At 39.6% G+C, this 15,444-nt stretch overlaps 2 protein-coding genes and 1 pseudogene across 2 annotated transcripts in view; 1 reads left to right on the forward strand and 2 right to left on the reverse strand.

The window, feature by feature from the left end:
• The window catches only part of Ankrd31 (ankyrin repeat domain 31), a 164,926-nt gene that overhangs the window by 135,680 nt on the left and 13,802 nt on the right, over positions 1–15,444 (reverse strand). Inside the window, exon 3 of the mRNA XM_041663201.1 lies at positions 7,897–8,012. Within this exon, the coding sequence (XP_041519135.1) occupies positions 7,897–8,012 (116 nt within the window). The remainder of the gene's footprint in view (positions 1–7,896; positions 8,013–15,444) is intronic.
• Positions 949–1,490, forward strand: LOC121455814 (annotated as a pseudogene).
• On the reverse strand, positions 1,867–2,913 carry LOC121455813 (RAD51-associated protein 1-like). Its single transcript, XM_041663504.1, has one exon. The coding sequence runs from the start codon at positions 2,860–2,862 to the stop codon at positions 1,867–1,869; it is 996 nt and encodes a 331-aa protein (XP_041519438.1). The 5' UTR covers positions 2,863–2,913.

Here is a 15,444-nt window from a genome sequence, read left to right on the forward strand (position 1 = left end):
ATGGAGGGCAACTACTCATGATCATTTTCACATGAAGTAATTACAAAGACAGCTAGTTGTTTCCTTCATTTCCTTCTCCACAAGACACAACTCCACTCAAGAGCTAAAGACACTAATACAATGGTGGCTGGTGTTACTCATTGATCAGTTAATAAACTGAAGAACACACTTTCATCATCTTTTTTTCATAAGAGACCTGAATTGCTATCTATCTCTTTTATATACATGACTACATTTTTTTCTAGCTCCTACATCTTCATATTTTGACCAGACATTAAACTATATAGGTGTCTTACTATTTTATTTTTTGAAAGTACGATGTGAGAGATTAGGCTAACTTAATCAATTTGGAGGATCTAAAAAGAACCAAATCTGTTTATGTCTTTAAAGAAATTACTCTTTATTGTGTTATCACTCTCTTCAGCTCTTCAGATGGATTACTGAGATTGGCAAAGAAGCCAGGAAAAACAAACAAACAAACAAAAAAATCAGAACAAACACCTTGGTTCTCTATGAAAACTTAGTATCTAACATAAACTACTTTCACATGCACTAAAGCAGATTACTCATAACAAATATCCAGTGTTTTACTTATAAATTATTTTTTTTAACATTTCCATTTTTATTTAAATTTTGACAATGAAAGTTCATAAAGTGCTTTTAAATTCTATCTGCTGTAGATAACCATCTGTTCCCATGTAGGGGACACATGCTACAGTATAGTCATCATTTTAGTATGTACACAAGAATTCTTACAAAGGAAGACCTGGATAAACAGCAAGCTAGTAACAACCTAAAGAAACATGGAGGTGAGAAAAATTTTAGAAATCCTTCCTGAAGGAGCCCAGATGCCCACTTGCCAGACGCTCTGAACAATTCAGTTAGGGTGCTGTACACCAGACAGAGCTGGGAGACATACCATGAAACTACAGATGTGCCAGGAGTGGCATGAGGAGCCCCAAGAACCCTTTGCTAAAAGACAGAAAAGCTTTGAGACCAGAATCACAAACAGGACATTGTTCCCGGTCCTGCTCGGCGCCCGCTGCAGCCGCCTTTGTGGCCCACCTCCTCCTCCTCCATGGAGGACTCTGGCAACTCTGTCACCAGAGTCCTCAAACTCGATTCCTCTTGCCCTCGCTGCAGCGGATCACCAGAGTACCCCACCATATCAGACGTGGCTGTGGATACCAGTTCCGAGACCACCACCAAGAACTTGAAGGAGAAGAAAGAAGTTGTGGAGGAGGCAGAGAATGAAAGAGATGCACCTGCCAATGGCAATGCTAAGGAGGAAAATGGGGGGCAGGAGGCCCACAATGAGGTAGATGAAGAAGAGGAAGAAGGTGGGGAGGAAGAGGAGGAGGAGGTGATGGTGAGGAGGAAGATGAAGATGATGATGAGGAAGCTGAGGCTCCTACGGGCAGCAGGTAGCTGAAGACGATGAGGATGATGATGCTGACACCAAGAAGCAGAAGACTGACGAGGATGACTAGACAGCAAAGGAAAAGCTAAACTAAGGCCGCCGCCATCTGTTCACCCTCCACTTCCCATCTCAGAATTTAAACGTGGTCACCTTCGAGTAGAGGAGCAGGCCCCGCCCGCCCACAGCGGGCAGTGCCACCCACAGACGACATGCACTCTTCATCAACCCACCAAAACCACCACAACAGGAATTTGCAACAAGGGAGGAAAAAAACCAAAACTTCCAAGGCCCTGCCTTTTTTTTCTTAAAAATACTTTAAAAGGAAAAAAAAAAGAATCACAAAACAGGCAGAGATCCTTTGTTGGACTCAATAAAGGGCTCCTCCACGTACAAGTTGAACACAACAACCGGCTTGCAGGACCAAGGGTCCCATGGGTTCTTTCCTGCTACCGCACTTGGCTACTTGTGGCATTTGGGTGCAAACACTGAACTGGTGCTAGTCTGGAGAGGCCCAAGCGGAGGCTCTGACTTGGGGACTTGGTGGGTGCTCCTGCCAGTGGGCTACTGTTGGAGTTTCTGCTTCCGGAGGCGGCTGGGGGGACCCACTTGGGCCTCTTGCCTTCAGCTGAAGGGCTGCACATCTTTGCTGGTTTCCTAACGGCCTCTGAAGAAAGTCCAACTGCCTCGGGTAAGGATGGAGATCGTGACTTGATGGCAGCTGGAGCCACACCTGAGGTCTCCTTTTTTTGTTTTGATTGCTTTTCTTTCTCTACCACGGCTTTTCTCTGCACTGCTTTCTTCTTCTTTTCTCTGGCTTTACCTTTCCTCACTGCAAAGTCCTCATCACTTCCTTCACTCTCCTCAAAATTAGAATCATTTTCTGAATCTTCACCAGTGGCGCTGTCCAGCTCAGTGTCACCAGCACTGCTGCTTTCCAAAGGCACCCTACTCCGCTGAGCCTCAGATTTTGATGTTTTCCTTTCCCCTTCAACACTGCCAGAGTCCCCCTCCTCCATCATCTTGTCTAAATCTTCTGAATTATCACTGGTTACACTGCAGTTAGAGACAGCAGGAGACTTATCCGTCATTTCTGTTTTCCTATCACCTTGCTTGTCAGTGCGTTTTTCTTGAGAGTTCTGCACTTGGTTGCTGACTGTTGGAAGTTCCTTCACAGATAAAGCCAGGGCAACTTCTAGGCCTCGCTGGAAGACCTTGTCATCTAAAGCCATCCTTTTTTTAGGGGCTTTCGCTGGTAGGATGTCTTCTTTCTGGAGAGTCTTCAAGTTAGGTTTTGGTTTGTCTTGCTTTAACTCCTTTGGCAAAGTTTTGGATTTTTTGTTTCTAGGCATGGTTGCCTCAATAAAATCATCATCAGAGTCACCACCAGAGTCCTCAAACTGTGAGTAATTGACTGGTTTTTTATTTCTGCTAGGGCGCACCATGGTGCCCTTCCTCACCCTAGAGCTGTAGCGTCCGGGCGCAGACGAGCGGCGCTGGCCTACTTATAAATTATTGATAACATTTCCTTAACACATACTTCTCTTGGACTAAGGAGCCTAGTTTTGTTTATACAATTTAAAAATATTAAATTATTCTACATATACACATGACTGCTCATTAGGGGCTGTCATACAGATAATACATAAAGTACCATCTATACATTACTTCAGTACTAACAAATGCTGAAAGAGTTGCTTGACATTTCACTTATTAGTATTTAAGAATAACTTAAACACAAAGTGATTGAATTAGAACTTTCTTGGCTCAAGTTGGGCCAAGTCCTAAGCCCTGTTTTAATCACACTACTTCCCAGAAATACTTCTAAACCACCAAAAGTTCCGCAAGGACAACTCCAGAACTGTAAGAATTAAATCAGAATGAGCTCCTGAATCAGAAAAGGGACACCAATAGTATTTTAGTGATCATCCCAGTAGAGTCAAAGTGTTCCCTGTGCCCTGAGCTTTGAAAACTCACCCGTACTTGGGCACCTCAGCATTTTTACCTCAAAGTGGCAGATGGTAGGAAAGGTTGCTTGCTACCTGCTCACTGGAGCTTAAAAAGACAAAAGAAAGAAAGAGAAGGAAAAAAGGCAAAAGAAGGGATGAGAGAAAAGAGGAAAAAGGAAAAGAAAAGGAAAAAAATTCCTCTCCTTGACCTTGCTAATTCCTTTCGATTAAATGTTATCAAGCAAGTGTTGATCTATTCAGTGCCCTTTCTACATTCCTTTTGGGATTCAAGTTAACCGATTCCACCTCCATGTATGCATAAAAGAGGAAGGAGGATGGACTGGAGAGACTGCTCAGAAGAAAAAGCACTTGCTGTTCTTGCAGAGGACCAGTTCCGTTTCCATCACCCACATTATGGCTCACAGCCCCCTTCAACTCCAGTTCTGGCCTCTGTATACATATTTACACATAAACTAAAGAAACAGTTTTTTGAAGCGGAAGGAGGAAGGCTTCAATTTGGATTCATCCTGCTTGAATACTGAGCTGTATTTCAAAGAGGAGATGTGGAGACCTGCCCTGCTGGTAATAACTGCAGGACTGAATAATCATTTCTTATCAAGCAAGCATCTTTTACAAATGACCAAGAAAAGGATTATGAGATTAATGCTACCCACTGCAATTAGTTAGGGTCACTCAGAAAAACAGACCCCAAAGGACAAATGAATAAATAAATAGTTTATTGTAAAGAGTTGAAACCCATGATTATAGAAATTATGTCCAAATCTGCAGTGCAAATTGTTGGGCTTGAGACCTAAAGAATTAATGACATAGCAGAGAAACTAGGAGAGCTGACAATGCAGATGATGTGTTAGAACCAACAAACAAAAACAAATTTGCATGTGCCCACAAATACACATATTACATAATCAATCAATGAATTAAAATAAACAAACTAACAGTGTTGATAAAGTCCAAAGGCAGTCAACTGAACCATTCTCTCTTTCTGGGAAAAGTAGACATCTTTCTTCAAACCAGGCTTTTTGATGCAGCCCATAGATAATATGGAGAACACAGACATCTTTACTCAAGTGCACACATTTAAATACTGAGGATGTGGATACAGCTCAATGACAGTTACTCAGCATGCACAGGGATATAGATTAAAAAGGACATATATATATGCTGGTCTTATCCAAACCACCCTCATTTACACAACTACCTGGATACCTACTGGCCTAGGATACCTAGATACCTAGTACTTGACTATCATGCCAACTATTCTGATAGATACCTATGTTCCCAATTTTCTCTCTAGACATATCACTAAATTCTTCAAACAAACAAGAATTTAGGCATGTAAGAATGTAAGACAGTGTCATGATTTGCACCAGGAATGGTGCTCCCCTCCTCACAGGTTGCAGGCTTGGTACCAGCTGGTAGCACTACTGGAAGTAGTGGAAACTTAGGAGGTAGGCCTATTGTAGGGAAGCAGTCCATCCCTTTGAGTAGTGCATTTGGCTCTTCCTGTGTTCTGTCAGCCTGTCCTTGCCCCCCTTCTACTCTCGCTCTTTCTCAGCCGTCATGAGGAAGAGCAGCTCCACTGTACCTATGCTCCCTGTCATGAGGTCTATAGGAATGGAGCCAGAATGCTGGAATGAATTCTCTGAAACTGTTAACCAAAGTAAATATTTTGCTTTCATTTTCTCAGGCATTTTTTCATAATGATAAAAAGTGAACATAAACTGCTTGTCATATAGCAATATTAAGATTAGACAGGGTTATTCCAATGCCAAGCACAAAGCAATGGGAAAGAGCTACTGAGGAGCATGGTACGAATCCCACCACAGATCTTCCTTCCTGGTCTGCTCTCTTATAACACTGGATGACAGCCACAGTCTCCTGTGACACTGCCACCTGGCACTTGATTTCTTAGGTAGAATTTACTTAGAAGTCTGATTCAATTTATTAAAATAGTATGTTTTCTTTTAAATAACTCTGGGAAAGCATCTTTTCAGGTCCCTCCATGTTTTTATTTCTGACACACTAAATTCCTCTCAGACAATCAAATTTTAAAGGCTTCTTTTGATAGAACAAAAACAAAGCTGGATGAAAGTAGCAACATATGTCAGTTTAGAAAATGATTTACTAAAATGTGCTACAGATATTTAAATAGGTCATTACACTGTCTACCTTTCACTGTAGCCCCAAACAAACGGAGGTATAAGGAAAAGATAAAAAGTTTCTAGTTTTCCAATGAAATTTTGAAAATTTTTTAAAAAGAGGGACAAATGTTAATTACTCATTTATCTTTCACAACCTGATTTTAAAATGAACATATCTAATTGACTATCTAATGATAACCTCTGAAAGGCACATCCACTAACTCGGAAGCATCTAAGGCAACTGTGCCCAAATTGCTGATTACTGGAATTTACTTAGGAGGCGACAACATTGGACGTTTCCTACTCAGTACAGGTCTGGTAATTGTATTTTTAAAAACTACTCTAAGTACTATGATAATCAAAGACTCAAATCCATATTCTAAGGTGCAAGTGAGAGCCTGACACAAAATCACACTGTAAGTGCTTAAAAATAAACAGAAAATTTTTCTGAAGGGCTATTAACATAGCTTACTGTTAAAGTACTCACCTGCTAAGAGTAAGGGTTCAATCCCCAGAACCACAGGAGAATGGAAACATACATATATATGAATATATAGTCATACATGCATACACACTTCTTATTTCAGTTCAAAAGCTAGCTAAAAAACTGTTTCTTCTTAACTCAGAAATTTCAAAAGAAAAATTTAAACAGATTATCAGAAGCCAAATATAGTTATCTCAGTTTCAAGGAAAAAAAATTGGCATTGAATTTTCTCCTTTTATCAACGATACTTTATGAAATAAACCTTCCTATGTGTGGTATTAAATAAATCTTCAGTCACCTCTGGAATTCCTGCCATTCCTGCTATTAAAACATATGGGTGGGGACTAGGGAGAGGGTCTAGCCAGTACAGTGCTTGTTCTGCAAGCATGAGGACCTGAGCTCCATCCTCAGCGTCCACATGAGAGCCAGACGTGGTGGTCTCCAACTGTAAGACAGTGCTGGAGAGGCAGAAACAGAAAGATCCCTGAGGCTTGTTGGCCAGTCAGTCTGTCAGAATCAGTTAATTCCAGATTCACTCAAAAAACATAGTGGCAAGGGACTAACAAAAATAACCGTCAAACTTTGACTTTCAATGTACACATACCCAAGTGCGAGTAAACTCGCACACAAACGCATGTGCATGCCCCCCTCTCTCTCTGAGTGTGTGTGTGTGGGGGGGGGGGAGTCAGGTGAGGTAGCTCCTATTTGCAATCCCAGCACTTAAGAGGCAGAGGCAGCTTCCCCACCATGTTGTAAGGATCTCATTAGCGGTAAGCCAGAATAAACCTTTCTTTCTTAAACTGCACAGGTCAGGTATTTTTCCAGCAGTGAGAAATGTGTGTGTTGGCTCACTGTTCTTTAAAAGCAAAAACTCCCTGCAATGAGTAATCTCTAGGTCTGTTAACGCCCATTAACAGTTCCATTAGGCAAAATGGTGCCATGATAGACCCAGGCTGACCATCTAAGATAAAAACTCCTGCCCTGTGTGGAAGAGATGTCTTTTAGGAATCTAAAGCTAGCCCACTTCAACTCCAAGTAAAAAGACCTTAATAACCACCCAGACTTCAGAAACCCTCCATGCAGTGCTCCTTCTCTCACCGTCAGCTATCTGTGCCTGGACAATACACATGTACTTGGTTCAAGTTGTTCCAATAAGCCTGTTTTGCTTTAAAAAGAAAGAAGAAAGGGAGGGAGGGAGGGAGGGAGGGAGGGAAGGAGGGAGGGAAGGAGGGAGAAAAGAGGCAGGAAGACTTCCAAATTCAAGGCCAACCTGAGCTACTTAACGAGTCCCAGGCAAACCTGGACTACAAAGTAAGATCTTATATGTAGCTTTTCAATTCTTTAAGACTTTGTAGCTAGGTATCCCTGGCTGGCTCACTTAATCAAGCCAAAGTGCTAACTAAATCATCCCCTACTTTCCCCAATAGCTTTGCACTGAGGAGAAGCAAATAACTCTTAGACTATCTGCACACACACACACACACACACATATACAAGACAACAGTGGGTCTTTATCGCTGCTTATCTCAAATTACACCACATAGACTGGTATTTCCTTCACAAACTTTAAAATGAACTGATACAAAATTGAAATGAAAATCATAATTATTATATCCTATGTCTAACCTCTGTTATTTTACTACCTTATCTCCACTGGAAAAGAAAACTGGTAGAATAAAAAGGGAAATATTTTAATTACCTGTCCTAAAATCAGTGTCCTTCATCAAATTTGCAACAAAGAAATTGAATGATTGCTTTTTAAAGGTATAACTGAACAAAGGAAGAGAAACAAACAGTAATAGACAACAAAACCTTATAATTAGTAATTTCTTAGCTAGCAGCCCCAGCTTTTGACAGGTATATGTTCAAATAACATCAACGTACCTGCAACACCAGGTCCTCACTAAGAGTTGGCATCACCTTGTTTTTATTCTTTTGCTCTTCTGAGTCCTTTCTGGAAAGGAATTTGAGCCCAAGCTTGATCTCAGGAGAAGGCATGCCTGTAACGAAATATAATTAATCAATCACTTGCACTAATTTTATTATTCTACTTTTAGATGAATTAAGAATTTTATAAATATAGTAAAATAACATTTCTCAAGGGACTAATGTTATATATTATTAAATGGCAAAGTAAATGTTTAGCATAAGAGAGGCCTGGGTTCACAGTCCAAAAGATTATGTATCATGGTTTCTTAACTGTGACTTTCATATGTCAATAGTGGTTATTATTTTTTAGTAGGTGGTCATGCTGCACTGAACATAACAATGCTTGATTATTTCTTGGCCTCGGGTTGAAGGAATGCAATGAGTATGTATAGAAAATTTTATATCCTAGAACTGGGGAAATGTCTTGATGAATAAAGAACTTTTTGTCATTTTGTTAAAGCAGCCCAAGCTAAGACACACCTTGTCATTCAACATAAAAAGCTGCCTCAGAAGTAATTACATGATTTCTCACAAATGCACTAAGATCTTAATATACTAATATATTAATGACACAGAAATAATCACACATATTAATTTGCATACATGCACATAGAAATTTAATATATCATAGCCCACAGTAAGATGGCTTAGTGGGTAAAATTGTATCCTGCCAAGGTAGACCACCGAAGTTCAACCCCTAGGGCACACATGGTGGAAGGAAGAACGAGCTCTCACAGTTGTCCTCTGACACACACACAGCAATTTATAAATTAATTTAATAGATCAGGATCATAGTGTTTTAAACAGAATAAAATGGAATACTCAGTAAATCATATTGGGACAATTAGTTTACTACTTGAAAAAAATAAAATTAGAACTCTTCTTTTTCCCATATGCAAAAATACTCTACCTTTATTAAGCATAGAAAAACGAAAGCAGGCTAGAGATACAGCTCAGCTAGTAGAGCACTTATTCACTCCAAAAGCACACGGACTTGAGTTTGGCCCTAAAACACATGTCAAAATGCTGAGTGTAACGGCACATGCTTATAATCCCAGCACTGCAGAGGTAGAGACAAGATGATCTCTGGGCTTACTAGACAGCCAGTTTAGCCAATAAGTGAGATCCAAGCTAATGAGAGATCTAGTCTGAAATGCAGACAGCATTTCATAAATGAGATCCAAGGCTATCCTCCAATATATATGGGCATATGTATATATACACACAAAGACACACAGAGGCACAAATAAATGAAGTTTAAAAAAGAGATACCACAGCCTATCACTCAGCCTATGTAAAAACTCACTTCAAAACTGATTAAATATCTCAATGTAGGACCTAAAGCTGAAATTTCTAGAAAAAAAAATACTTCAAGATATAGGCATAAGAAGTGATTTGTCGATAAAGGACACAAACAGCACAAGAAATAATCTCAAAAATAGTCAAACAAGATTACATGAAAATAAAAAGCTTTTGAAAATCAAAGGAAACAATGACCATCATGTGAAGACCACCTAGAGACTAGGAAAAACATCTCTGTCACATATCAGATATAGAACTGATATCTAGAGTATATAAAGTATATTCAAACACCAAGAAAAATCATCTAATTAGATATGGTGACAGATGCCTTTAAACTCAGGACTTAGGAGGGAGAGGCAGGTGGATTTCTGTTACTAGATTTCAGCCAGCCTGGTTTACAGAGTGAGTTCCAAGATAGCCAGAGCTACACAGCGAGGCCCTGTCTCAAAAAAACAAAAAACAAACAAACAAACAAAAAAGTACTGATGAACTGGATAAGACAATTCTCAATAGAACAAACATAGAGAGCCAATAAATATTTGAAATAAATGTTCAACATCTTTAGCTGCCATAGACGTGCAAATTAAAACTGCTGAGTTCCATCTCACCCTAGTTGTAATAATATCATCAAGAAAGCAAATGTCAAATACTGGTGAGAATCTGAAAAAAAGGAACCCTTATACACTACTGGTAGTAATGTAAACTTTTAGTCACCATGGATGTTCCTTAAAAAATAAAAGTAGAGCCGGGCGGTGGTGGCGCACGCCTTTAATCCCAGCACTCGGGAGGCAGAGGCAGGCAGATCTCTGTGAGTTCGAGACCAGCCTGGTCTACAAGAGCTAGTTCCAGGACAGGAACCAAAAGCTACGGAGAAACCCTGTCTCGAAAAATCAAAAAAAAAAAAATAAAATAAAATAAAAAAATAAAAGTAGAAGCCGGGCAGTGGTGGTGTATGCCTTTAATCCCAGCACTCAGGAGGCAGAGGCAGGAGGAGTTATGTGAGTTTGAGGCCAGCCTGGTCTACAGAACGAGTTCCAGGACAGGATCCAAAGCTACAGAGAAACCCTATCTCATAAAACAAACAAACAAATAAACGTAGAACTACTATATGACACAACTATCGCACTCCTAAGCATATACTCAAAGGACTCTACGTCAACAAAGCATAGTGTTACTTATACATCCACACTTACCTCTGCCCTACTAACAACAGCCAGGAGCAGAAACAGCCTCCATGTCAAGAGATGAAGAAAATGCGGTGCATACACGATGCAATGTCATGAATTCATAAATAAAAATCAAATTTTGGAGACGCGGCGGAAAGGCACCGCAATCAGGAAGAGGCTTTGGGGGACCAGCGCGGAGGCAGACGCAAGCGGCGGGGACGGGCCTGCAATAATGAGAGCAGATCGCCCTACTACAATTAAATCAAAAAGGTAGGCCTTTAGTTGGCGAGGTCACTGGCAAACGGGGAGCCTGATCCTGTCCTGAAGACCCTTCGGAGGGGTGAGAGGGTTCTTGGCCGGCGGCAGGAACCAGGAAACAGAGTGAGGGCATTTTGTAAGTGGAGACCTTGGCCAGCAGGGAAACCTGATCCGGTTTTTAAAAGACCTATTAGATAGGATCAATAGAAGGAGATGGGCAGGCGCAAAGGCAAGAATTCACCCAATAATCTGAAAAACAACATGAAAACACCAGAACCCAATGATCTTACAACAGAAGTATTTGAACAACCTAACACAGAAGAAGTGGAAAAAACTGACTTTATGAAAGCAATAGAGTCCCTTAAACAACATGTAAAAAACGCCCTTATAGAAATGGATGAGAAGTATAACAAAAAGTTTGAAGAAATGAGTAAATACGTACATGATACCCTGGGAAACCAAGAAAAAACGATCAAACAGGTAATGGAAACAGTTCAGGAATTGAAAACTGAAATGAAGGCAAGGAAGAAAATACAAACTGAGGACCAGCTGGATATGGAAAATCTAGGTCAACGAGCAGAGTCTACAGAAACAAGCATAATCAATAGAATACAAGAGATGGAAGAAAGAATCTCAGATTCTGAGGACACCATAGAGAAAATAAACGAACAGATCAAAGAAAACAGCAAAGCCAACAAATTCTCAACACAAAACATTCAGGAAATATGGGACACAATAAAAAGACCAAAGCTATGAATAATAGGAATAGAAGAAGGAGAAGAGTCACAGCTCAAAGGCCCAGAAAATATTTTTAACAAAATTATGAAAGAACACTTTCCCAGCATAAAGAAAGATACTCATTTAAATATTCAAGAAGCATACAGAACACCAAACAGACTGGATCAAAGAAAAACATCTCCTTGCCATATAATAATCAAAACACAAAATATACAGGTTAAAGAAAGAATATTAAGAGCTGCAAAGGAAAAAGGGCAAGTAACTTATAAAGGTAAACCGAACAGACTTACACCTGACTTCTCTATGGAAACCATGAAAGCCAGAAGGTGCTGGATAGATGTACTGCAGAAGCTAAGAGACCATGGATGCAAACCCAAACTACTATACCCAGCCAAGCTATCGTTCACTATCAATGGAGAAAACAAGACATTCCAGGATAAGAACAAATTTAAACAATACGTAGCCACAAATCCAGCCCTACAGAAAGTAACAGGAGGAAAATCGCAACCCAAGGAATCCAACACTGCCAATACTGCCTACAATAACTCAGGCATCTAGTGACCCTTCACCAGCACATCTCAAAGAAGGGAGACACACAATCTCTACTACCAAAAGCAATAAGAATAACCAGAGTAAACAACCACTGGTCATTAATATCACTTAATATTAATGGGCTCAATTCACCTATAAAAAGGCACAGGCTAAGAGATTGGATACGAAAACAGGATCCAACATTCTGCTGTTTGCAAGAAACACATCTCAACCACAAAGAGAGGCACCTACTCAGAGTAAAGGGTTGGGAAAAGGTGTTTCAAGCAAATGGTCCTAAGAAAAAAGCAGGTGTGGCCATACTAATTTCTAACAAAACTGACTACAAACTAAAATCAATCAGAAGAGACCGAGATGGTCACTTTATACTCATAACAGGAACAATTCATCAGGATGACATCTCAATCTTGAATATCTACGCCCCTAATATAAAAGCACCCACTTATGTAAAAGAAATATTACTAGAACTCAAGGCAGACATCAAACCACACACACTAGTAGTAGGAGACTTCAACACACCTCTCTCTCCAAGGGACAGGTCAATCAGACAGAAACCTAATAGAGAATTAAGAGAATTATTGGAGGTAATGAAGCAAATGGACTTAACAGACATCTATAGAACATTCCACCCAAATAGGAAAGAATATACCTTCTTCTCTGCAGCTCATGGAACCTTCTCAAAAATTGACCACATACTTGGAAACAAAGGAAACCTCCACAGATACAAAAAAATATCAGTGTCCACCTGTGTCCTATCTGATCACCACGGATTAAAGTTAGAAGGCAACAACAATGCTACCCACAGAAAGCCGACAAACTCATGGAAACTGCACAGTCAGCTACTGAACCACACCTGGGTCAAGGAAGAAATTAAGAAAGAAATTAAAGTCTTCCTTGAATTTAATGAAAATAAAGAGACAACATACTCAAACCTATGGGACACAATGAAAGCAGTGCTAAGAGGAAAGTTCATAGCACTAAGTGCGCACTTAAAAAAAAAACGGAGAATGCATACATTGGGGACTTAACAACACACCTGAAAGCTCTGGAAAAAAAAAGAAGCAGACGCGCCCAAGAGAAGTAGAAGACTGGAAATAATAAAACTGAGTGCGGAAATCAACAAAATAGAAACACAGAAAACAGTCCAAAGAATCAATGAAACAAAAAGCTGGTTCTTGGAGAAAATCAACAAGATCGACAAACCCCTATCCAAACTAATTAAACGACAGAGAGAGAACACGCAAATAAATAAGATCAGAAATGAAAAGGGGGACATGACCACAGACACAGAGGAATTTCAGAGAATCATTAGATCTTACTACAAAAGCCTGTATGCCACAAAACTGGAAAATACAAAAGAAATGGACATTTTTTAAAATAAGTATCATATACCAAAGCTAAACCAAGACCAGGTGAATGATCTAAATAGACCTGTTACTTGCGAAGAATTAGAATTGGTTATCAAAAATCTCCCTTCGAAAAAAAGCCCAGGACCAGATGGTTTCAATGCAGAATTCTACCAGAACTTCCAAGAAGAACTAATACCTATACTCCTTAATGTATTTCACAATATAGAAACAGAAGAGTCATTGCCAAATTCCTTTTATGAAGCTACAATTACCCTGATACCAAAACCACACAAAGACCCAACCAAGAAAGAGAATTACAGGCCTATCTCACTCATAAATATCTATGCAAAAATTCTCAATAAAATACTGGCAAACCGAATCCAAGAACACATTAGAAAAATTATCCATTATGATCAAGTAGGCTTCATCCCAGAGATGCAGGGCTGGTTCAACATACACAAATCTATCAATGTAATCCACTATATAAATAAACTGAAAGAAAAAACCATATGATCATTTCATTAGATGCTGAAAAAGCATTCGACAAAATTCAACACCCCTTTATGATAAAGGTCTTGGAGAGAATAGGGATACAAGGGTCCTACCTAAATATAATAAAAGCTATTTACAGCAAGCCAACAGCTAACATTAAATTAAACGGACAAACTCAAAGCCATCCCACTAAAATCAGGAACACGACAAGGATGTCCACTCTCTCCATACCTCTTCAATATAGTGCTTGAAGTTCTAGCAATAGCAATAAGACAACATAAGGAGATCAAGGGGATTCGTATTGGAAAGGAAGAAGTTAAGCTTTCATTATTTGCAGATGATATGATAGTATACATAAGCGACCCCAAAAAATTCTACCAAAGAACTCCTACAGCTGATAAACACCTTTAATAATGTGGCAGGATACAAGATCAACTCCAAAAAGTCAGTTGCCTTCCTATACACTAAGGATAAAGAAGCAGAGAGGGAAATCAGAGACGCATCACCTTTCACGATAGCCACAAATAGCATAAAATATCTTGGGGTAACTCTGACCAAGGAAGTGAAAGATCTATTTGACAAGAACTATAAGTCTTTGAAGAAAGAAATTGAAGAGGACACCAGAAAATGGAAGGACCTCCCTTGCTCTTGGATTGGGAGGATCAACATAGTAAAAATGGCAATTCTACCAAAAGCAATCTATAGATTCAATGCAATCCCCATCAAAATCCCATCAAAATTCCTCACAGATCTGGAGAAGATAATAATCAACTTTATATGGAAAAACAAAAAACCCAGGATAGCCAAAACAATCTTATACAATAAAGGATTGTCTGGAGGCATTACCATCCCTGACTTCAAACTCTATTACAGAGCTAAAGTATTGAAAACAGCTTGGTATTGGCATAAAAACAGAGAAGTCCACCAATGGAATCGAATAGAAGACCCTGACTTTAACCCACAAACCTATGAACACCTGATTTTCGATAAAGGAGCTAAAAGTATAAAATGGAAAAAAGAGAGCATCTTCAAAAAATTGTGCTGGCAAAACTGGATGTCAATCTGTAGAAGAATGAAAATAGATCCATATCTATCACCATGCACAAAACTCAAGTCCAAATGGATTAAAGACCTCAATATCAGTCTGAACACACTGAACCTGATAGAAGAGAAAGTGGGAAGTACTCTACAGCACATGGGCACAGCAGACCACTTCCTACGTATAATCCCAGCAGCACAGACATTAAGGGCATCATTGAATAAATGGGACCTCTTGAAACTGAGAAGCTTCTGTAAAGCAAAGGACACTGTCACTAAGACAAAAAGGCAACCCACTTACTGGGAGAAGATCTTCACCAACCCCGCAACTGACAAAGGTCTGATCTCCAAAATATATAAAGAACTCAAGAAACTAGACCGTAAAAGGCTAATCAACCCAATTATAAAATGGGGCACTGAGCTGAACAGAGAATTCTCAACAGAAGAACTTCAAATGGCCAAAAGACACTTAAGGTCATGCTCAACTTCCTTAGCGATCAGGGAAATGCAAATCAAGACAACTTTATAATACCATCTTACACCTGTCAGAATGGCTAAAATAAAAAACACCAATGATAGCCTTTGCTGGAGAGGTTGTGGAGAAAGGGGTA

This window comes from Microtus oregoni, unplaced genomic scaffold (genome assembly GCF_018167655.1).
Source record: "Microtus oregoni isolate MIOR12 unplaced genomic scaffold, Mior012 000014F_ref0000157, whole genome shotgun sequence".
NCBI classification, from domain to species: Eukaryota; Metazoa; Chordata; class Mammalia; order Rodentia; family Cricetidae; genus Microtus; species Microtus oregoni.

What these genes read in the sequence shown, in the direction of transcription:
- LOC121455813 (XM_041663504.1), bottom strand. Translation starts at nt 2,862, where the DNA reads ATGGTGCGCCCTAGCAGAAATAAAAAACCAGTCAATTACTCACAGTTT.